The sequence below is a fragment of the Argopecten irradians genome, chromosome 2, assembly GCF_041381155.1.
Source record: "Argopecten irradians isolate NY chromosome 2, Ai_NY, whole genome shotgun sequence".
Lineage (NCBI taxonomy): Eukaryota > Metazoa > Mollusca > Bivalvia > Pectinida > Pectinidae > Argopecten > Argopecten irradians.
Window position 1 is genome coordinate 55995069 of NC_091135.1, and position 25868 is coordinate 56020936.

A 25868-nucleotide genomic window follows, 5' to 3' on the forward strand; every position below is an offset into this window, starting at 1 on the left:
AAAATGAACTTGTAAATGTAAAAGTATATATGTATTGTGTTTATGTACAATATGTATATATGGTGATGAATACAGTGATAACGAATTTTATGAACATTATCTTTGTGTTAATACATTCAATGTCCACACATTTAATGAGTAAAGGAATACATGAATGATTCAATGACAAGGGATAGAAAGGACATCTCCCGTGAATAAACTCTAATCCTCAAATGTCTTGACAGTCGACACCAAACTTTGTCTAGCTTTAACCCATTCAAAGAGTGCTAAAACTAATTTAGTGTTTGCCACTATTATAATGATTGTTTGGTAAATACCATGTAAGGCCCGCTATGTGTCCGAAACAAACATTAAATGTTTCTTAAAAATTCTGATAACAGAAGGAAATATATATCGGTGGTTGCAAATGATTTTATAGCACCAAACAAATGCAACATTCACTGTGCAATCTATGTTAATTCAATGAAAATTACACTGCGGTAAACATGCAGTAATTGTAAACGACCCACGTTATGAAAACGAACATTCACATTATTTTAACCAAATTGTTAAGGAAGCTATAATAAGTATCTTTACAAAATTATTAAACTCGTTTTGCAGTTATATTTTAAAAATTAAAAACCGTTACTGTGCTAAACAAATCTGTAGTAAAGAAAGATTGGTTCAAGTTTGTGTGTAAAAGTATAATAACTCTATGGAGATTGTGGTCAACGAGCTGAAATTATTGTTCCCCTCGACTCTACTTCTATGCAATGTTGAGACCGACGTTAGACAGCTACTAAACGTTAGATGTAGGTCGGCTACTTTTCGCCAGGGGCGTTGCATGTCTCCTTCAAATCCTGTTATTCCCTGAAATAACTGTTGAAATAAGGAAAGAACCTATAGTCAACGTTGTGTACTGTAGTTTTGTAAGTGTGTGATTGTATCGCATGGGTTTTCATAATAATTATTTCTCTATGAACATTCAAAGATATGTCAAAGTTCTACGTTATTTTTTTCGAAACCTTTTAAATTTCATTTTGTATCAAAAATAAAATTAGAATAAAGACAATAATATATTTGGTGGGTTTATTTTCTCTGTAAAAATAAATCAATTCGAATTGCTAGTAAAATCTAGATAAATGTATACCAGTTAAACCGCCATTAAATAATGTATACTACCTACTATTATGGTTTTTAGAAGAAAATACCAGTTTAATTGAAATAGTAACAAAAGTCAAGAAAAAATGTTATAACATATGTGTACCTCGTGTTACAATATATGCTTTGCTTCATAATAAGCGTAATGACAAGTTAATGTTCAATGACAACTGTAACCAGTTTTGGATTTTACCACTTCCATTTTTATTGCTCGTAACAAGTGAGATGCATTTTACACTCTATGCTTCTTCATTTCATAAATTCAATAAAAACATTTGATGTCAACAACAACAATGGAGAACGGACGACAAAGCCGGATAGAGGCGATTCACATATAAGTACTCTAGCTGGTTAAGGCTTTAACTTTATAAACAATCTAATAAATATAGAATTGATGGGTAAAGAAAGCTTCGATAATGTATATTTGCCATTATGTTATCAAATAAAACATTCCGATATATACAACAACAAAATAATGCGATTATCAGAACAAGGCTACCTAAATTGAATACCGGAAGTAGACACTCAGTAGAAGAGGTATGTCCCGTTTTACAATCGTCAGTCCTATATAAACGATAAACAGAAAAACCTATTTCTGGCTATAGAACACAAAACGTTGAGGTAATTTCTTAATTTTGGTTTTTGACAAAATATTTTTGATTATGATCTTATATAACATGAACATCACATCACATAAACAACCTCAACTCAAACATAAATTTGAGTTAATATCTGTTGAGTCGAGATCAGCAACAAGGAAAATAACTAAAGGTCAACACAAGTAGTTAAAACGTTTTCGTGCATATTAGATTATTAACATACAAGAAAGATATTAGAATCAAGTTGGAGACAAGTTTGATCAATGTGAATCCCATTTGTCTGTTACTTCTTTATAGAGCTATTGAACTGATGTCTTCATTATCCATGTTAATAAAAATATCCATTTGAAAATTATTTAGATATTTTCAATTTGTCGATAAAACCTGCCGTTTAATTACCATTTGAAGGTAATATCGTAGATTTAGAATTAATAATTTGGTCGCTGACAGCTATTAGAAACATGACAATAGAAATTGACACGAAAGAATATAACAACCTTCTGCTTATTGTTATATAAACAAAAATAACGAGAAATAAACCAGGAAGTCTCAGGAACAGAATACGAACTTTATTTTACACTGAAAATGTATCACAGGTTTTTAACCAAATATTTTATTTATTAGTTTATCGACATATTGATTACGAGATGATCTTATTTACCTTTAAAAAAGATGATATTCAGTTTGTAGTTAATTCATTTTTCGGTACTCTATCGTGGCGTAGTAATCCGTAGGGTAATAATAAAAGAACAGAACATTTTGATATTATCTAAAGTACAACATTGGTTTGTGGTACGACGGTTTAAAAAATTATATATTCATGTTTATAGTCAATACAACCTGATGTATCCAGAGTGTACTGGAGCAATATCAGATCAAACAAGCATACATACATACTACCTATAAATTATCACTCAGAAACTTCTCTGCACACGAATCACACAAAATGTTACTACATAACACTCACATAGTATTTCTAACTAGACCGGTTCCTCACAAAGCGTTTTTGAAGAAATACGTCACTTGTGCTTTTATAGTCTTACATATTATCATAATACATGACCTCATCAATGTTTGCAGGGTTTCAATGACGTCATGATAGAGTAAGCAATGTGTAACCTCAAGAATTATGAAACATTCACTGACAGCACATAATGTCATTGATTATAGGAAAGGCAAAATAAAACTATCCAATTCATATCGGCAAAATATTAGATGACGCTATTGCAAATGGAAAGACATGTCTGACTTCATGGAAATGAAAACGCAACTTTTATGTATATACAATAACATTTTTTTGTTGTTTCGAGATTCATTTTGTCATCAATGTCCGTAACCAGACATTGGCTGTCAGTAATTAAACCAGGGTTGTTTATACTTTGAAATTGCATTTATTGGCATCAACTATCATATCTGTTCTCTTCAAGGAAATTTCACACGTTCTGGCAGGACAATTTACATACTACCTGTATCACACGTTTATAGGGAAACAATCAGACACAACATTGGCCCTGAATTAGGATAAAATCATTTGTATGCATGTTCACCAACGTTGGTTTTCAAGTCTGCCATTTGCATTAAAGCAATTTACCTACCAAAAATATTTAAATACATGTATTTTTGTTATCCAAAAATATTAAAACTACTCTGTCCTGCCGTCCGTCTATTGAAACGAGACCACCATGGCTGCTGTGCAGGCTGAACAAAGTTCACGGATGGCCTGCTCATGATGAGTGGGAGGCACCGCCTGGTAGACCAGTCACAACGTAGATAGGGCGAGCCACAATTATTAGTGTTAGGTACACACCTAGGTCTAGCCTGGCACCTATAAATCCGTCTAGTGAATATATCGTTAATGCCGTCAATTACCAGCAGCCTTCCCAAACCCATCGGCACCAGGGGAAGTTGTTCATTCTCACCAACAATCCGAGGGAAATCTCGTGCCGGGTTGATACCCATTCGGCGTTGTCTATTTCTAAACTCCTCCCATATACAATCCACGTAAGCATGGTGAACGAAAAATGCTGGATCGTATGAAGAGGATTCGATCCTACTCATCTGTTCGCCGATCCATACGTGCACGTTGTTGTGGAGAAGTTCCAGGTTACTGTTGTCCTGGCCACTGGGATGTGTTATCTGCCAGAGCCACCGCCTTCGTAACACGTTGTTTATATTTGTGGCGGTCATCAGATTACGCTCTGCTCCAATGTTACGTCGTAACAATCCGTACGGAGTTCCCCAATTTCGGAATGGTCCATTTTCTACAACACCATTGCCGTTTCCTAGAAACAGTGGAGACCACGTAATAGAGCGCGTGGCATCAGCAAGACCCTCATCGAGGGTATTGTCCCAGTAAGGTATTGTGACATTCGGAACTTTCTCACGACATGCATTTTCCACTCTAAAATACAAGAAAAGGTGATATTGAATAGACTTTTAGAAAAATCGATAAAAATTGTCAATGGTTTACTTTTACAATGAATTACTTAAGATATAAGGTAATGTCTAGAATAACTTAAAAATTTCGTGAAATAACTAATAATAAATTCATATCTGCATACAGTACAAAAATAATTTTCATTATACAAATACAAACCTATATTAATTAAACGAATTAGTGATGAAACTATAATTGTGGAAAATGCATTAAATAATACATTGATAAGAACATTCTACTTTAGGCGACCATATCTGTGGGTACTTACAGGACCATGTAGACCCTGTGCCAACCGAGGAAGTTAGGACCTCCATGGGCCCCACTGGCTGTGTTGAGGTGGTGAAGGGAAGCAAGGGCGTCATATTTATTGGGTTGTACACTCTGGAATAGAAAGAACAAATATAAACTATGTCATCTATGAAAGGTATTGTCAAAGTAAAGGACCACATACATAGTAATGAAAGGAGAGAAAACGAAATTGGAGTTCTAATTAATAATGCTAAAAAATTAATAATTTGAAACGAGAAAATTGAATTTGAAGAAATCGACCAAATAGAATGCGAATTCACCTATATTTCAACTTGATGAGAATTACTATCTTACTTACATTAATAATATAATCGATATCGCTAGTATTGAATTGTATTTGACAGATTGATTTTGGGGTTTATTCACAAGTAATATAAAGAAGATAAATGTGAAGTTTTCAACACGGTAATTCGTTTATATGACAATAACTTTCGGTAAAAGAGTTCAGCGCGTGAAACCTGGTATAACATGACAGCTGGAGACATTTTGTGCTTTCACAGTCACCATACATAAGAGGATGTCAAGTGTAATATAAGTTGAAATATTCGAATCCAAATGTACCTTTATAATACAGGTGAATGTATTTGTCATTTTGTTATACCAAAAACGCATTGCAATGTTCTTTTGTAAATACTGAAACGTAGGGATAAGTGAATGGTACGACTTTAAAACAGGTGCATTTAATGTAAAAGGTCAAGGGTTAAAGATTCTAATTCACATGTGAGTTTGAGAGAACGAGAGGAGGAAGTTCTATAGTAAACACATTGACACGTACTTTTAAGACTGACAATTTCTCCTGCAAACATCACGACAAAGTAGTGCTCACTAAACCACTAAGCTAATTAAATGTCTTCCCCCTTGTCCATCAAAATGTGGGATCATGTGTCATTAAACCTGTGAAAAGTAAATGTTAATGTGCCCTGACCTAGATAGACTGAATATCTCTCAGAGTTTGTCTCATGTTGAAATGGTTCTCGATAGGCCATATGAATCCCACACGTTGTCGCCATTTACAAAGACATTCTAAGTGATCTCTCGTTATTAAACGGTTTATAATATCATATCTCAACAGTCAAATAAATAACTTGTATTGTACATGTAGAATAGAAGTTTCATTAGCATTTCCCCCAGTTGTGGAAGGTTAATGTCATCATAATCTCCCTGAAGTGAAGACGTAACGGCTGTATGGAACCACTTTAGTTTAAGGTACTCTTTAAAGTTGTGATAAGTAATTTCTTTCTATGTAAATTCGCCAATAAGTCTGTTTGAGAGACTATATAAAAATGATACTTGTAAAACACACTCTTTGAACTCTCTTTTCTCTTTGTTTCAACCGATTTATATTTAATTCCCGATATTGAATTTCTTGATTTGTGTTGCAATATTATATATATTATATTATAATTTATTTAGTTAAAGGGACATGAACCTAAAAAAACCTTGTAAAGTTGAGTAAAATATATATTTAAGATGTGTCAGATACCTTACTATGTAATATATATCAGGTATTGAGCAAATGTGTCAAATAAAATAATTATAATGGAAATTCTATCTTTCTGTATTTTGAACTAGCCCGGTCGCAATTTGTAGACTGAGAGTGATAAAATAGTAGTATTGTACTTTAGTGACCTCTCACAATGCACTTCACAAGTTAAATGATTATAAACAAAATGGTGGGTCAAAAACGTGGGTGAAACGAACACAAACGAATTCCGATAGAAAACGGAGAACGATAAGAGTCAGTAACGTGCGCGATTGGGAAAATGGGTAATTATAAATGAATCACTGAAATACAAGAGACTGGAGCAACTTCCCACTTAATACTTGCGTGATGTTCATATGTGCAGCGTTATGTTCATATGTGCAATAAGTCAAAAACCTCCCCTCGCGGTCAGTTATCAAAAACGTTAAGTATTATTTGAGATGTGGTCAGTTATCAGGAACGTCCAGCATTATTCGAGATGTGGGCAGTTATCAAAAACGTTTAGTATTATTTAAGATGTGGTCAGTTATCAGAAACGTCCAGCATTATTTGAGATGTGGGCAGTTATCAGAAACGTTTAGTATTATTTGAGATGTAATGGATCCCTATGAGTCGGTAATGATACTGGAGACAATCCTTGTAATACAATCAAACTGTACGTGATATGATCATGATTCTGCATGATCAAGTCATGCACAGTGAAGTTGGTCATTTTAACCCAATGGCAGCTGATGGACACCGTACAATGGACATGATAGCGTACAGGTCATTGTCAGAATACAGCCACATAAACATGTCATATCCTTTCGTCCATAACCTGTCAAACGCTCTTAGGAACGGCTGTATATTGTCCCAATGATGGGTTAACGAACGAAGGTGGTGCTTAACTAAATCAGGATATTTATATTCCGATAATGCTCGCCGAACACATAAACTTCACTTCTCACTGGTTCAAATTAAAATTAATTAAATGTACGCCGGAAATATTAAAACTATTAATTACCAATGAGACTGTAAGGTCAATATTTATGTAGACGCACTCTATGACAATTACTGACGTGTGATAATTATTAATCATTATTTTAATTAATGATTTTGCTTATTATTGCATTATTTGAAATATACCGTTGTCTTTCTTAAATTTAGTAATTATTTTCATTCCACGTCTGTCATTGCCTAGAATACAATATTTTCAATTAATACGTGACTTTTATATCTGACTACGGTCAACCGGGCGAGAGAAATCCTGGAATTTATATCAATATGGTCAAATGTGTGTTATATCTGGTATTGGCTACAACATCTTAGTAAGTTGTGCATTTTGTTTCTCCGAGAAGAAGAAGTACTGGAAATCATGTTACTTAAATCAAACTATGGTCTATTGAGTGTTATATATACTGGTTTTGGTTATAACCAAATGTGTTTTTCCGAGCGGAAGAGTTCCTGGAAATCCTTATCATCCCGATGATTGATGCAAAGCTATAATGCGTGTGATCGTGTAATGAGTCGGCGTTAGGAGCATGACATGGTGTTCACGCCTTAGTAGACTACTGCGGTCGTGTGGTAGACAAGGTAACACACATTCCAAATATAGGTTACCATGGCGCAATAACGCAATAATTCCTTATATTTACAGTTTTTTCAATTAAACGAATAGTATTAATTCCCGCGGCAGTTGCATATGTTTTATTGAAATACACATATTTTTTCTCTCCCGTCATCGTCAACGAATTCGATTGAAAAGCTAATTGGAATCATTCATTTGTTCCCGCCAAAAGTGGGGCCATGACCCCACGTTCCTACGCCATCGACTATTCACGTAACAGTAGAATCGCCGCGCGTGTTGTGCTAACATTATGCACTGATAATGATAATACTAGAAAGCATTGCTATTGAGTCAATGTCAGTGCAAACTGTAAATATTGAGAAATATGTAAGTACGGAAGATAATTCAATCATATAAAGTTAATAAAATATGATATACTTTTTAATCCAGATTATTATTTTCATTCTGGATTGCTTGATAACAAAATGAAATCGAGATACAACCCCTCCACTTCCTAACTATTTCCCTTTATTATTAATTGACATAAGCTACTCTTCTCCCCCCATCCTTTCATCCATGGCTCTACAATGTTATTGTATTGTTGATTCATACAGATGTAAATAGGTAATTGTGAGCAAAATGCGTAGCTACGTTGTGACAACTTGTCATGCCTAATCCTCGTTGATACATTTACACGGTGAAATATGTTATAACTAAAACAACACTTACCCTGTCTTCCTTCAACATGAGCAGAGCCCTGTGGAAGTCCCCTCGCTCCTGATCAGTCAGTAGGCGATATTCCTTCCGGTAGCGCAACTGTCCCTCCGGAGGTAGGTAAAATAAGGTATTTATCCACCTGACAAACTCCGGATTGAGGGCGAGAGAACGAGACCGTGTGGAGGTTTGGAAATGACACAGAGGGAAAACGGCCAGTACCAGGTAGAGGATAGCGTATATCGAAGGCATCGTCTGTAACAGAAAGGGGCGATAACTGTGATTTCAATGATATAATCTCGATAGCTGGATATAAGGTTACATATCCTCATATATCACTTGACGTTTTGAGAGCATGGTGCGATCTGTTATCATAGTCAAATAACAATGATTATTCTTCTTTACTTTATGATAAACTGACCTAAAACAATATAACTATTATATATAAAATGTGCATATTATGAGTAAATAAATATTGAAGGATATAAAATATTTTTGGCAAGAGTGCGGCTAAAAGTTTTATTCGCTAGTAATCTCTATAAAGATTACATAGTTTCGTTAGAACCTAAAACAATAGATTAGGAACACGCTTTTGTATGAAATGAGTTACAGGTGTGTTGTAGAGACCGCAGGTATTCTATATTTGGCCATTATTGAGACGTTTCCTTTCAAATAAAACATGAATTCGTAAATTTAAGTCCTGTAGCGAATTGTCGATAAACATAAGTGAGTTAAGATCAAGAGAATCCTACTTGGAGTACAACAACCGACTGAGGTGTTATATAAGGGTTATGTGAACGATGGCATGTGAGAGAATCCCTTTTGACAGCCATAAGGTCGCTAACGAGCGGATGTTTCTGATTCAGGGAAGACCATTTAAAGTGTAAACTAATGAAGTAGTTATTTAATTAGTGATCAAACCAAAGCTTTAGTCTTGTTTCCTAGCGGAATTATCGGTGTATTTGCTGTTTATAACGTGATATCTTGACAACAGGAAGTTACACGACTGGTAGCTTGTAGATCAGTCAGAAACTTTAAACATTACAAGTCAAACGTCCAGCTTTTCAAAGTAACATGTTAACTTACACCAGTAATGAGTTCATGTTAACAATTCTAATGTTTACAATTTCAGGAAACCTGGACAGGCACAGATGTGATAACAACAGGATAACTTCTTACTACCACAGGAAGCAACATTCCTTATAAACGGTCTAAAATGTCCAATTCAACAAATGAACATTATATTGTCATCAGAAATAAAAATAATCACCACTAGTCATTCATATATATATCAGTTATGTTATATGTCGCATTGAAGACTGATTCCACTTTAAATACGACAACAACATACGACATACGTTACCACCATAACACGCAAACATTGTACGAGAATCGCTCCAATTCATATCGTTGTCACCGAGAGAAACAGTGGCACCAGTTGAGCTTTAGATAACTTCCCTTCATTGTTCCAATTGCCATATTTGACAAAGTGTAAAAACTTTTTTATCGCATAGTTACAGAGATGAAGACCTGGACACCTTTGGAATACTCATCGAATCATTTTTAAGGTTTATTATTTCATATAACGATTAATAACTCAGTCTCTTTTACCAAGAAAAAGTGTGGAACCGTTTATTTGTTTCTCTCTCCGTGTCTTCCGATTTGATGTTGTAGAATAAGGCAAAAAAATATGTATGTTTCAGGTACACCTACCTACCCTAGTTTTTACGTCCGACCCTAGCTATTTTATCACACTTTTTCAAAACAAAAATGTTGTGTGTGAAGTTTTCAACTTAAATTTTTACTCAAGCTTTAAGTTTATCCGGATTAAGTTCAATTTCGAATATGGTAATGAGAAATAAAAGACTTCTAGCCAGCCTAAAGCCTGAAAGACAAATGACATGTATTATTAAATTACTTTGTAATGCATTAATAAAGCCACTTAAACCCTCCCCCATCCCTCCTAAAACATAAAATAAAAAAATAAAAAATAAAACAATTCTCACCGACCTACCCTATTTCCTTCAGTCATGTTACCTGAAACATGCATGTAATTTTTTTGGCATAAAGGACCATCATTGAATGTTATATAAAGGTTTCAATATCCTTTTGAAATTGTCATTATTGTAACTAACATTTACAGACTAGGATAAAACGTGTGTCTTTAGGTATAGCTAATGGCTGGTGGCTAACCGTTGCTACACTGATAGTTTACGAAATACTCTAAACAAACATTAAATAATATAGTACATTGTACAAATAAATTGCTTAATCATCATGTCTTTTAGGTGACCTTTCATGAACTGACGAGACACATGAAATAGTTCTAAGCTAATTACCAAAGTCGAATTATTTCAAAAGACAATACTTCGTCTGATTGATTAGACTCCAAAAATAGCTAAAGAAGAAAACAAATCGTACTGAGGGGAATTCCCAATATCTTTTTAGTGGTTATGCTGTGTAATTAGGCCAGTTGTGGTTTGATACAGGAAATATCATTACAGGTTCTATGAGCACGTAGACAGCAACTCTTACAGGAGGTGACACGTCGAACTCTGATTATATAACCAGTGTACACACAAGGCGTTTTAACATTTCAACTTGGTGAAATGTCTAGTCACTAAAAATAACATTATTCCTTTCAACAAAATCTGTTTTTGTCGAAGAAACATGTAATTCCTACGGGGAAATCTTGATGACTAATTGACATTAACAGGATCGTCACTCTATCGTTGACCACGGTGACTTGTAAGTTTTATTGCATAGACAATTTGCTTGTCAAGGAATCAAGGTCAAAGGTTATGAGACTTACACAAAAGTGTTTAATATGACAATTACCAGTCATGCGCATGGCATAAGGTAAAATAATATATTTTGGTGTCGACAAATATAATGATATTGTTAACCAGTAATGTAGTGAATGAATAAGTATGCAGATCCATGTACATCACTCTAGCTATTTTTCTTATCCATACTCATCTCTATGTTTTTGTTCACTCCCTTTCTTATTCATCTTAACTTCTTCAAGTTTATCTACACTATTTATCATTTTTTAGGCCATTAGAACAAAATACCTTTCCATGCTTACTCAGCTGGGAGGTCAAAATACCAATATATCTTAGTACATCCATAAATGAACAAACTGAACCCAAACGCATACTCTTATTCAGTAACACATGATATGAAATGATATTGATTGAAAAGGGTTTAGAACTGAACAAGCAATGGTGCGCAATATTAAGAGGAAATAATTATAAAAACGACGATCTTAATATTTTATTTAGCCAGACAATATCTTATTTACAAAATTCATAATGACACACAACTGAGACTTAGGTAATATGCTTACAAGCTTCAGCACATTTTCTGTATCCAATTTGTTCCAGAAAATTCCTGGGAATGTGAAGGAACAAACCATTTTATGACAAGTTTCGTTTTACGCTGTCTTATACAATGTATGTAAAGGCCACCTATTAAACCTTCAAGATGGATATTGCTAAGTTATTCACTCTTTTGATAGGACCGTCCCAATACGTAAATGCGACTACAACACTTTGTCATGGAAGACTAATGTATGCACATATGATCCCTGCTTACCCACTGCCTGCTTTATGAGCGGAGCAGTCCGATCAGAGTTACGCCGCTGGCCATCAGTGTTAGACAGCCGGACAGGTATATCAGACAGGTCAGTTTGCAAACCTACAATAGACGTCCTTATTGAATTGGACAGCCATATGTAACATGGTTCTACATTTGTCTGAAAATGATCATTGGGCGTTACGGGTCGCTAACTTGATGGGATTTGACCCTAGACTGTTTTATATTTACCGTTGTCATTTATACGACAGCTAAATAGGCATGTACGGATCGTTACTACTATTCTGATATTTGTGATTGGCAATTAACAGTAATTGAAATTGAATGAAATGTCGTTTTTTTACCAACAACAAAAACGTTTCTATTCAAGAACTATTCACGTATACAATAATTATATTGTTTTATCTCTTACCACAACGGAAGGAAAATTGAGGCGTGATCAGCACACCATACATATGCGTATAGGACGTACACATTCTAATAGGTAGAATATCCTAACACAAACTAAGATGAATTTTTTTCACCTGATAATCAAGTAAAAATCACCTTAATTACCTGATTAACTATGTTTCATCTACGTTCGGGAATTTATTTACAGGTAAAACGTTAGGAAGATTTAAAGATGCTCCACCGCTGACAAATGGTATTTTTTCACTATAAAAAACAGGAGCAGACGATTAAGTATTTTTCTCTAGTTACGAAAGTTACTTACTTTACACCATTACCACCATTGAAAAGTTTGAACTTCTAATTTTCCTTCAAGTTAGAAATTTGAAAAATTAATTAATTGCATCCCGAAAAAATTCCGTGACACTATATCCTATATGGAATGGAGTACTGATTACGCATGCACCAAAGGCGAAATAAATTATTTTATATTATTTTTTTGTGTTAATTAGGCATATATATACACGATTAAATACCAATTATTGTTCAAATGATTAACATCATTTATGCTCTGTCGGCGGTGGAGCATCTTTAACTGGATATCGGATATTTAATAAGATCTGGTAAATTTAATGTAAAAATAAAGTTTTAAATAATCAAATGAATATAATTTGCCTGTGTATGCTTAGGAATATTTAACAGTTCTACTGTTCTTTTTTGAATGTTGGTGATATAATGATAGTATATACATCATTGACACATGTTAGATAGACTATAGAGAGAATAGGGCATCATACACTGAGTAGTTGTTTGATGTATGTAGGTTTACAAGTAGAACATTATATCATCTAAAGAACAATCGTTCTATTGTTATCAGCATGTAAAAACTAAAACCAATCTACTTTAACATGATAAATAAACATATGTCTGGGATATCATGTTCAAATCACAAGTAATCCTTTATTGCCGAACTGTCATTGATCGTGAGTCAGTTTCCTTATTGGTACCATCATATTTATTGTTTCACTACTCAAGAGTTCCCGCGTCATAGTCCGCACACAAAGGATGGTTTTCTCATTTCCACGATACAATTGTATGTTAAAGGATGTCCTGACATCTTAGGTCCATTGATCCCGTAATGTCATGACCTGGGTCAAGCATTAAAACAGGTCATAATCTACTATTAACCTGTCATCTGATGTAATCCACGACCTAATCACGTAGGCACACATTTCGGTAATTATCAGAACTGATATCATTCTTTGACATGGAATCAAAGCTTCCTGTTTCTTTGTTAAATAAATACACGTAATTCTATTTCTTACTAAGAACATTAATATCACTGATAGCATATAGTAACAGACATTCGAATAGAACTCTACGTTTTCCCTAAGGGTGTTATCATAGAAAAAAACATATCGATAAACCGCAGTGTTAAACATATAATGTAAATGCTAATTTATGTTGTTGCCGGGGGGCATTAGCCACTGCAATTATTGCTACATAACCAGACTGCTCATTATTGACAAATATTAATTCCTCTTTTTTTGTTTCTCAACTGTGTAATGTCATTAGAAAATAATATGCATTACCATGCGTTTCTTCTTGTGGTTATCGAGGATCAGTCATTTTTGGATCCTTATAATGAATTCGTATGAAGATGTTATTGTTTAAAATTTCGTGCACTTACACGTTTATTTAATGTTACATATTAGTCACCTTTTAATATCGTATGTTAACTTATCTCATACTATTAAGTTAAACCACAATTTTATTCTAACAGCTTCACATTTGAATACACATTCTTTGTAGGAATGATTTTTGACATATTCCCCTAAAACATAGGCACCTACGTTTTTGTTTTATTTTTATTGAGAAGCGTCTTAAAATAAACCATTTTTTGTAGTTATGCCCATTAACAAATATACGTGAAAAAATGTGTATCGCCTGACATCATCTTGTGAATGGGTTTGGAACCGAAACTGTGGAATACTTTAAAATAATTCCTGCCAGAGTTGGACTTAATGTTTTTGATAATGCTGCAGACATTTTAATTGATTTCATTTTTTCATACCAAATCCTTTCTGAGTGGCCTATTCTTGTTTATAATACATCTATGAAGAAAACATCCGAGACGGTGCGAAAACCCGGACGTTATCGTGACGTCACAATATACATGTATATCAACATAGTGCATTAATTTGAAAAAAAATAATCCATTGGAAAATATATCGAATCCTACATTAAAAGTATTTTATTTTATCAAGTAGTCTGAAAAATCAATAATAGCACTGATGTCACTGATTTTGAATTCCATTGTGTTATGAAAGAAATTTTGTTTGAAAAATTTTTACACCTTTACACGGACTCATACAGTTTGTAAACAAAATTTCATGAAATAAAAAAAGATGTTGCGTTCATTCACCCTGCCATATCTATCCCATGATTCATGTTTGAACAATTTGATAGGTATTGAAAACGTCTCAAGTCTGTCTGAAACATTAAAATGTTAATCATATTCAAATACTCCATAATATGTGCCGCATTGAAATGCAATACTCGTTTTGATATATATTATCGATTGAATGAGCGATGTTTTCGCTATTATGCACTGTTGTGACAGCAGGGAGAACGGGGTTTCACCTGTACTGGAGTGCAGCAAACCTCCAGTAGCCATGACGAACACTTGTCTTCTTACGTTTTAGATCAACGATTTAATCTACTACATACACGTCGTGCTGAAGAAGTACAAGTTATATGTTTTATTTACCAAAACTCTATAGAAAATGGTAAAAAATAACAGGTAAGACATTGTCTCAATTGATTTAGGTTTTTTATTCTTCGCCTGAACATGTTGCACCTGAGACTGCTACATTTAAGCATTGATGTTATAATTTATAATTAACACCATAGGGGTATGAAATCTAATCGTTTTACTTATGATTAAAGATATTAAATACATTCTAATGTACAATTCAACTGATTTTTCAAGGCAGATTTTTTTTCCAAATCTATACGCAACGTTAATACCGCTATTATGACGTTACGAAACTTTGCTTTATCGCGTCATTATCGGTTTTTCTTTTATAAAGGCATGAAAGAAAACATCGACCAATTAGAAAGTAAAATTTATTATGAAAACAAAAAACATGGATTATAACGAACTGTTCTGAAACATATCATGATATAAAGCCGTAACGGTGGTGTTCAAGCTCATGTTAAAAATCCCATAGAAACTTCCCCAGCCCATTTTTTTTAAACTTTGCATATTTAAAGTACAACTAGTTGCCCCTCTAAAATAATGTGATTTTAAAAAGGCCCAAATAAAACTAGCTTCACAAATCTGTCAAAAAAGGTCATCCTTTGTTAAATATTTTACATTTTTATTCATAAATCCATATGAGTAGATCGTATACTTTATATCTGAGTCATTTTTTTCAGATTTTGAACGGACAATTTTGTTTTGAATAAAAAATGAAAAACGAAATATTGCTCTTCGTCATCTCATTTCACCCTTTTGAAGGAGGTGTCCACAATTTTGTCCTGCATTACAAATGCTCTCAGGTTATTCTCTGTCTATGTGTAAATTAGTTTCAAAATGAAAACCCGGAAGAACAGTTTTTGGGTGATTTAAACCTAGCGAGTGCAAGTAGCAACGGAACTGTTAATTGTTAACATACCTAGCAAAACATTTCCAATTTAAGTCCAGAGTTCAATTTAAGTGGAAATTAGTGTATAGTACAAATGTAATAATTTTGGATGCAAAATACAATGGAAACAATTTCGAAAATATTGGTTGCAATGGTAACAAATTGGAGGCCCCTGATTGGTTGAAATTTAGACAGCGTTTGATTTAAGTGAAAATTGGTATATAGGGGTTATAAAGTATGCTGAATAACACAGACACACTGTCGAAATGCTTGGTACCAAATTGAGCTTCTCTGATTGGTTGAAACTTAGATATTTTTGGATGTAAGTGAAAATTGGTACATATGGATTAAGAGGTAATACGATAGTAAGTTTTGAAATACTTTGTTGCCATGGTAATATAATAAAGGACCCTGATTGGTCAAAATTAAGATTGTATAGCCTTTGTGGTGTTGGTATCCTTTTTAGTTGAAACATATTTTTATTTGAAAATCAAATGTAATTCTCTTTCGCTCTTTAATCTACATAATTTCAATTTTAAATGTTTTTATCTGCCTAAGGGGAACAGAGAATCTTAATTTTTATCTTTTGAGTTTGATTTACTAACGAAATTTTTTTTTTCAATTATTATTTGATTTCTGGTATTAAAAATGAAACCATCTGCTTCATTCAAGAGCATATCAAGTTGTTAGGTTATTTTGAACTGTTAGGGAAAATGCAATAATAAAAATGCACTTATTTTATAAAATATATGTTAGTTTTACGTAAATCTATCGCTTATTGTAGTTTTATTATGGTAACTACGGTCAATTTTTAATTTACAGTCACCGAAGACAATTTGATTTTTTTAGAAAATTCTCTCTCGCTACATTTCAGCCTTTGAAATGCTATTTTCCCCGTTTTCAACGTTTAAAAAAGTATCTACTATAGGATTATACATATGGCATGTTTTAAAAGTGTGGTCAAAATCGATAACATGCCAAATATTTGGTTCAAACCAAATACCCTTTTTTCTGTAAAAAATGTGACATATTTTGATTGAAAACTCAATTTGTAGTCAAAATAATTAGTAAATATCATTATAAATGGGTATAGAATTCAGAATGAAGTTTCTTTCTTTAACAAAAATATAAAAAAAAAAATATGTTCAAAAGGTGGCCACAAGGGGTCCCCTTGACACATACCTGGAGTGTTGCTAGAAAACACCATTTCAGGCCATTCATACCCTTTTCAAAAGGCAAAAATAAATAAAAGGTACATATACAGTAATAATGTACTTAGAACTATTACAAGCAAAATTTGAAAATAATCGGAGGGTGAGCAGATTTTGCAACCCCACCTTTGTAGTAACATGAATGACCGTTGCAGGCACATAGACTAGATTGCACAGTCGTTATCTAATACGAAGGTTTGATGGAGGCTTAGGAATGATGTTTTAGTCAGGGAATCCTGCACTTGCCATCTGAAGTCAAAAAGTTCAATGATGTTCGGGATGGTAATGGTTATGTAATGATAATCATATTGTTTTAGACTATGTGATTTTTACGGTGGTCAAACAGATAACGCTTAGCCTTTTGGAGAGTATGGTTCAGTACTGTTTATACGGTCATAAAGCTAACTGAAGTGTATTTCGTGGTGTAAATATATTTTCTTCAAACGTTTGGAAAGCGCAATATTTCACGTATAACATCCCATGAGTGTACAATATTTATAAAAAAAATATTGGAACGTTCTATTAAAACTATTAGGATGAGGAAACACAAGCAGGTCAATTGTTACTAAATGTTTAAAGTGCCTCTCCACACGGAAAAATAAAAATGAAAATTTCATTCGCTTAAAGAATTTCTAGATTTGAAATGAAATTATTGAAATGTTTATAGGCCAAAAATATGTTTGTTTAGGGTTACTAGACCTACCTTAATTTTTTTTACTTCCGACCCTAATTTTTTTTTCCAATTTTCTACGAAAAAATTGAAAATCGGGATTTCGATCTCAGACTACGGTTCCGGCTATTACTTTAGAATGAAAGACACTGAAAAAAAAAGAAAAAGAAATCCCGACCTACCGACCCTATTTTTATTTATTTTTTTTGCCAATGTAACCCTAAACGGACAAGAATGTTAAAAATTGAAGAAGAAAAAAACAACTCAAAACTTCAACATTGTATTATAAAATTGGAAAGATTTTTTTTAAATGCAAACCAGATAAAATTTTAAACAGAAGAAAATCCAACATAAACATTACATCATCGGCAACGCGTGCCAACTACGGCACAATATTGTACAAAAAGACATAAAACAAGAGCAATGCTTTTTGGCGGTCAATAACACCAACAGTCATCATACCGGTGAATCGGAGACACGGTAAGCAAACAACAAGTGAGCTGTAGAGAATGCAGACCGTATAAGAACACTAGATATGGCGATAAAAATTGTGACCGGGGTTCTGGCGATAAACGCCATGTCATATATGTACACTCTATGCTTTGTTACATTAAGCCATCGACTTTTGTGGCTTGAAGTACATTTTGTGGCGCACGACTCTAGTCTTAATAAACGCCGTGAATACCTTTCTGATCTCTATACATAGGATTGATAGGCTTAGTGGTCTATACCTATCGACATATATGCATTTTCATACATATACATCTGAAATAATTTGTATTCAACTATTTGAAAATGCGTGACTTTCTGTAGTTCAACACCAAACTTAAGACAGATGATATTAAAAAAATACAAAAAATAATACTGAATAAAAAATGAAAACAAACACCAGTAAAAACGACACAATAACGGCCAGTAAGGGATACAGTGAAATTAAGATATTTGAGTCTGGAAACGGCCCATTACCGAAGCATTTCACAGTCTCAAATAATGGTAAAATTTGCTGTCCAGACTTATCGATCACCGTTATATTAACTGGGTGTCAGTATATTTGTGTCAGAATGGGGTGTGCTATTCAGAATCTTTGCGTGTAGACTTTATTATGTAATATATAAGCGAGATTTCCGTTATCACCATGAGTCACACAAAAAATCTATTCTACCCCCGGTTTCCTTTTAATCTATGTTAAACCAGATTGGAAATATCAGGCTATGATCTCCCATCTGGTTAAGCGTATGTACAATGTATACTTACATGTACGCCTATACATAATGTTTAACTAATTCAAAACGTGGTTTTACAGTTGTGCGATCTTTAATTTCAACAGTATTACTGTGTTGACAAAATAGTATATTGTATTTAAAAAATTGATCGCATTGTTTTCATATGTTCGTTTGTTTCAAACCGTTTTGGGGGGAAATATATTTTAAAAAGGTGATGCTATGGCTGTTCCGTTTATTGAACTTTTTGATGTCAACACTAACGCAAGCGGGAAATCCAAAAGATATACACGTATAGTTTTGAATTTCAATGATCGCAATGGAAATAAACTGCTACCAGATTGGACAAATATCCATGACGGCCTAACCATCTATTTATCTACCTCCCCGATGGGCTTCATATCAACTGTACATGTATGTCCAATCTGGTAACAGTTTATTGCTTAAACATACTCGGCGCATTAATGAGGAATCGTCCTTTAATAATCCTTACTGGTGCTTAAATGGTCACAGTAAACAAATCGTTAGGCTAAAGCAAGAATATGTGCTATTAAAACCTAGGACAAATCGGGTCAAGTTATTGGTTTAGAATCGGGGCTAACAGTTCGGACATTACATTACAATTGAAATCAGACAATATTTCCTAATGACATCATGAAGTTTACTAAAACCATTTTTCATCTTCATCAGCTTGCGTCATTAAATAACACGACAATTTGCATGTCGGAAAGGAATAATAATACAAAAACGTCTTAGAATATCGCGTCAACTACATATGCTGTATATATAAACAGTGTCGATTGGCCAGTAGATGTAGGGATATGTGCGGATTGAAGTTTTCATTTGTCAAGTTATATAGGGTTTTAACGTTTGACATAATATCATAAAACAGCTGATTAGCACTTCCTGTGGTTTTCTATTAATAGCATCCTGTCAAATTTATCAACCTTACGTTTTCACTAATGAATACATTCATCTCAACATTAGAAAGTAATTTATGTAATTATGTCAAGTGAAATATATCTCCTATGGGCCAGAAGACAGTGCCAAGTCTCCCCGCATTAGAATTCATATAGCTCACTCTAGTCACACGTATCACGTCCACGCGAGCTAATATGTCGCTCGAACAGTTATGAATTATTCATGTGAAGTTATGATTTGCCAGTCCACCGGGCCGGGTACACTGCGGACAAGCTGACAGGTGGATCAGATATGACGAGTTTACTTTGTCACAGTGTGCAAGGCACAGGAATAAATAGGGGTGAATATAATAAACATTCTGCATACGACCAAGGCATCAACTTCTTTACTATATAGTTGAATTACTTATCATTATTTCTTGTATTTTTTGACAAAAAATTGTAAAACATTGAAATGGAATCATAAAATAATTCTATATACTGATCGCTTGCTATGAAATTCAATGTTTACGTATAGTCTTCTGTTCCTTTCTGAGGTAATGAATGGACGGACAACAACTAAATTAGAATGAAATATTATCATAATGCGACAAAGTCATATATGAAGAATAGGGTTCGACTATGACGATGTCTCATTGTAACGACATTCCATTACAGATAAATGTTTGGAGTTTTTTTTTTTTTTTTTTTTTTTTGCCGTTGCGTTGTATTTCTGAAGATTTTTACCTCCAGGCAGTATTATTTACTCTCAGATATATATAACTGTGTCATTCATATCCACGTCCTTTTCATTAATTAACACAACGGATAATAGAACGCTTTGCATATTTTCACACCAACTGTCATGTCATCAACCCGGGACCTGGCTTGCTTATGCATACGTTAAACGTTAAGTGACTTTAAAACAGTAGGAAGGTAAGCGGAAAGGAAATAAACCATGGTAAATTAATGGGATGTTACAGGCATGCTGGTTATATTAGATATGAGAGGACAAATTTGGGATATCAGGGGAAAATATTTGAGGAGATACCCTATCCAGTGATTTTCGAGGGTCAATTTTTCGCGATTTTGACATACACCTAGAGAATTTGTCTACAAGTAATTTGATATTTTGGGAATCACAATTTCGGAAGCAGGGCGATGACGTTGTATAGTCAGCTGTACGGTATAAAACTCATAGGCTTTTTACTAGACACAGAGTGCATACAATTATTTCGAGAAATTCGAAGCAATATATAGGTTATAAGGAGACATAGTGGAAGCGACAACGCAGACACATTGGTTAACAACACCTAATTCAATCAAATCTAAAACAAGAGTATTCCGGAAGGGGGAGATAATTGTTTCATGGTAAACTTCAACAAAAACGATCAAAGTCTTAACTATGTCTTAATCTAGGTCAAGACTTTACGCCAGGTAAAAATGAGTTATCATGCATCTTCCTTTATCATTCCTACATTTAGCACTTGGTCACTATTACATGGTGACAAAACACGTATATACCGCAGCCTCCAAAATCATGCAGATATCCACACACCACCATGCACACATCAGAACCTAATTGACTCCGACAGTTACTAGCACGCTGGACCTAATGAAGCCAACCAAACACATGGTTAACCAACTTTCTGCAATGAGATAATAACAAAGGAAACGGTTCCTACAAGTATTGGTCGAAGGTACCCATGTACATAATGCTGATTTACACATATTGTTCAACTAATTAGCTTATTTTCATATTCACATTTTGATGTGTGTCAATAAGGAAAATGAGCATTGCGTACTATGAAATGTGAGTTTGATCAAATGTATATAATGTGTAAAATCTACATAAAAAAAGAATGAAAATGATACGCCTTCCTAAAAATGAATATTATTTATTATGTATGCAAGAAATACACCGTGATGCAAATTTCAATACAACGATATTATTTGTGGTATATGATGTTGAAAACACTTCGCCTATTGCAGAAATGCAGAAAATGTATTGAAACCTAGACATCTGATTTTGTTCTTGTTCCTTTCAATAGACCCATTATCGATAATAAATAATTTACTTGAGTACTACATAAGGTGTTTGTATTTAGTCAAGGCGAATTTTCTATAGTTAATGTCTGTAGTATTCGTATATGTTGATAAACATACAATTTATTGTATATTTTTATTAGTATTATGAGGGGCATTTGTGCGCTTGGCATGTTGCCTAATTCTTATTGCCAGTAACATTGAGACAATAAGATATTTTAATTGCTAGTGTTTCCTTATCAAGATCAAGCCACTATACTATTCACTATTTGTATGATTTGAAATTCATTTTGTACGGGAAAGTGTTCTTTGATCACTAAAGATTGTGAATATTGGTACTTTTGAAGTGTACCGTATCTTTGACGATATCATTAACTCATTCAAATGTGAACATATTTGTAACATCCTTATGGACTTTCTGGAGTATTTTACGGATGGTATCGGACATTATAAAAATTACTTTATAGTTCAACTTGCTACAATAGGTATACTTGTATCTTTCTATCCATATTTCAGCTCTGATGTTGAACATGTCCTGGGCTTTGTTCAGCATTGTCTTTTAGCATGTGTGAGTTGTACATAGGGACACGGTCGCCTTGTAACTTCGCATTACCTTTAGAGGCGGACCAGTTGTCCGCGGGGTAGCGGGTTAGAGCCTCTGCCATTAGCACCAGCGCTTACCCCCCCTCCCCCCTCCCCCAAAAAAAAAGGGACAACAGGACAAAGAAGCTTTCTGACATAACATCACTTTACCCTTCCAATGTCCACATCTCATTTAACTATCAACAGACTGCATAGAAAAGTTTGCAACAGCTAAAAACTGTTAATGGGAGGAGTTACGAAATTAACAAATTGTTGTAGTAATGTTTCCGGAGTAAAGTTCCAGTAGTTGAAGAGTAGTGTTCTGAGTCTGAGATTAGAGTTACAAGTTGTTTCTAGCCTAAACACTAGAAGGTTAAACAGTTGAGTGAGGCACTATTTTTCTGTGACGGAGATGTTCCACTCCACACAGAAGTGCTATATCATCTACGGACGTTAGATGTGCATACCAAGATTAATGTGTGTGTGACTCCTAGAAGAAAGACACCTGACAGGACTGGACATCACTAACACTTTACGTGTGGACAGTGGTCAGTGATAAATGTTCCTTATTGTCCATACCTGTTCATCAAGAATATAGTCATTGTATATGGTCTCCCATATGTCACCACGCTTACTTCGAGATTTTATACACAGTATGTGCCAATGTCCCTCTCTGTAGTAGTTTAACCCATATCCATAAAATGTAACATTGCGTAGTGAAAGGAGAATATATTTATGAAGTCTTACACAAAATGAGTTCCTGAATACATTTCATGAAGACTTTAGTCATTATCCATAGAATAACGAAATAACGATACGAATCCGTTAAGCCACGGAGTCTCCCATTATCAATCGAAGTAGGATACTTCATAACAAAGAATGTGAACTGTCTTTTATGTGGTCATGTAGCGATTCAGAGAACTATCTAGGTTTTGGGGGTTGAGGTTGCGGTAAAATCCTAAGAGGGTGTTTCCTTGTGTGTAGAAACTGAATATATCAGTAAAAACACATGACTTTTGAAAAAAAGATGAGGATGGTTGGTTTCATGAAGACTAAAATATACCCTTTGGATCATTCACTGGTACTGGTATCTATATACTGACACTATCTCCGTCCTCTAGTGACTATATATATATATCTAGAATGGATATACACGTAATATGAATATTCCCGTAGCATATTTTTCCCGTTTAATTAAGGAAACAAAAATGTATCTTTGTCGCCGTGAAACGAATTGCATACTGATGGAACAATATAAATCAATTACTTTAATAAACATATATATATATATTTATATATATATATATAGACAATATATCCCACAGTAGTCATGACAACTCTATAACCCGGATGTTGTCATGGAGACAGTTCATTCCTATGCATAGAAGATATTCATGTTCCCGAAACCTCTTGACATTTTCGTCTCATAACTTACAAGAAGATAATTTGCGACCATGTCAAATGTCATGTTTCTCATTTGAATATAATGAACAGAGATGTTCCGATCAAAAAGGTCACAGGTGTTGCTATTGTACACTTGGAACCCCTCGGGCAATGTATTGACGACAAGACAATAGGGAAGGCAACTCGATATTCATTTATACATATGTTCCGTTACTTTATCGGTATGCATTAAGATTTAGGGGCACAGATGCTTGTAGTACACAGAAACAAATATCTGTGAACTCACCCTTTACAAAGTCTGGAATCATTATCGTATTTCATTTCACTTAGATATAATTTACACCTTACGTCCAAATTATACACAATTTCTTATAACTACAAAGTGATAGTGTTAGCAAGGATACATAGTTAACCTTAGCGTCTTTTTGTGTACAAAAAGTTATCAATTCGACTTAAACATCTGACAACAGTTAGAAGTACGAACCAATTTCATACAAAACAAACCATAAAATGGAAAAAAATGTCTCATTTGGAATTGAGCTACATTTGTAAACTTAAATAACTAATATTCAGTTAAAAATATACAAGATATTATAGATATAATATAATCATACTTACAAAAGCTGATTATACGATGGGAAATGTACATATGGAATCCTTATAAGTATAGTTTATATAACAATCATAAAAGAAAACCAAATCCTAAGAATTTCACTTTTTTATCATTTCTAACACAGTCGCCATGTCTGTAGGAAGTGATAAGTCACATATTCCCATGCCTTTATGCTGGAGCACTTTTTAACGATGGGTTTTACTCGTAAAACATAATATATATACTACATGTACAATTTACGAACTTTTTGAACATTTGGTCAGTGTTCTTGAATTTCTAAATATGAAAAATTGTAAATATTAATTTCATGTCAAATTGTTCACAGATGTACACTGAAAGACGGATTTGGTATGGAGAATGTGTAGATGGTTGAATCGTGCTTCAACAGGTGTAAAAACATTTTCTTTTTGCCTAGCTCAGCTAAACTAATTGTGTGATTCATTTAAACAAAAAAGCCCCATTGTACATTAAATTGTAACAAGAACATATACATGCTACATTTAGATAAAAAATGATCTAAACTATTATATACCTACATTATGTGCTAAAATATTTATATCCATGTTGTCCCAGTACAACATGAATACAAACCTACGTATTTACCTTTGACATAGTGTAAGACGCTTTAATTTACCTTTGTTTATTTAAATTAAGTATTTTCTGACTAATTCATTAATTAATATGACGCAACACCTCATATAAACATAACTTCAGGTAACTTACCTTTGTCAGGTAAGCTCAGCACAATCCTTCCAACACAGATTTCCAAAATTTCCTTTGGGAACTGGAATAACCGTTATCCTTTTGTGTTTGGACTAAGTTGTATAAATTATCCGGTATCCGACATGTCTTCGCCTTCTCTCCAGTTGTGTGCCTACCTTTGTGGCTCGCTCGGCAGAAAGACTAAGCTGGCCTGTTGTCGCTGCCCTAGTGATAGCTGCTTGTCGTTTTTACCTTGAGAAATGTCAGTGGGCCTGCTGCTAACGGTCTCTATACATGATTTATTGACGAGTGCCCAGCGACAGGTGTAGTAGACTTTGTATATACATAAAAAGGTGCCGTCACAGAGGTCCGCATTCACGACAAAGATAAATTCTCTAGTTCTATTGAACAAAAAACATGTACTAGTATACTGTATATTGGCTTTACTTATATACAGTGATATCTGTATTGATGTAGTTTATGTATATTGATATTGTATTTATATTAATATAGCATATATTTTTAATGAAATCATATTTATATTGATATTGTATACATCTGTTTATAAATATGCATAAAAACGATATACATGTATAGTGTATATAATTCAATTTCAGATTAATTGCTATTGTTTAATTATTTCAATAATTCAAATCAAC

The 25868-nt window shown here is 33.8% G+C and overlaps 1 protein-coding gene across 1 annotated transcript; it reads right to left on the bottom strand.

Moving 5' to 3' along the window:
- Positions 1 to 1320: 1320 nt before the first annotated feature.
- Positions 1321 to 25423, bottom strand: LOC138316017 (putative tyrosinase-like protein tyr-1). The gene is made up of 4 exons (XM_069257492.1): positions 25231 to 25423; positions 8244 to 8483; positions 4445 to 4557; positions 1321 to 4140 (listed from the first exon to the last, which is right to left on the bottom strand). Exons 2-4 carry the CDS (start codon positions 8478 to 8480, stop codon positions 3363 to 3365), a joined length of 1128 nt encoding a protein of 375 aa, XP_069113593.1. The 5' UTR covers positions 8481 to 8483; positions 25231 to 25423; the 3' UTR covers positions 1321 to 3362.
- Between the last annotated feature and the right edge of the window lie 445 nt (positions 25424 to 25868).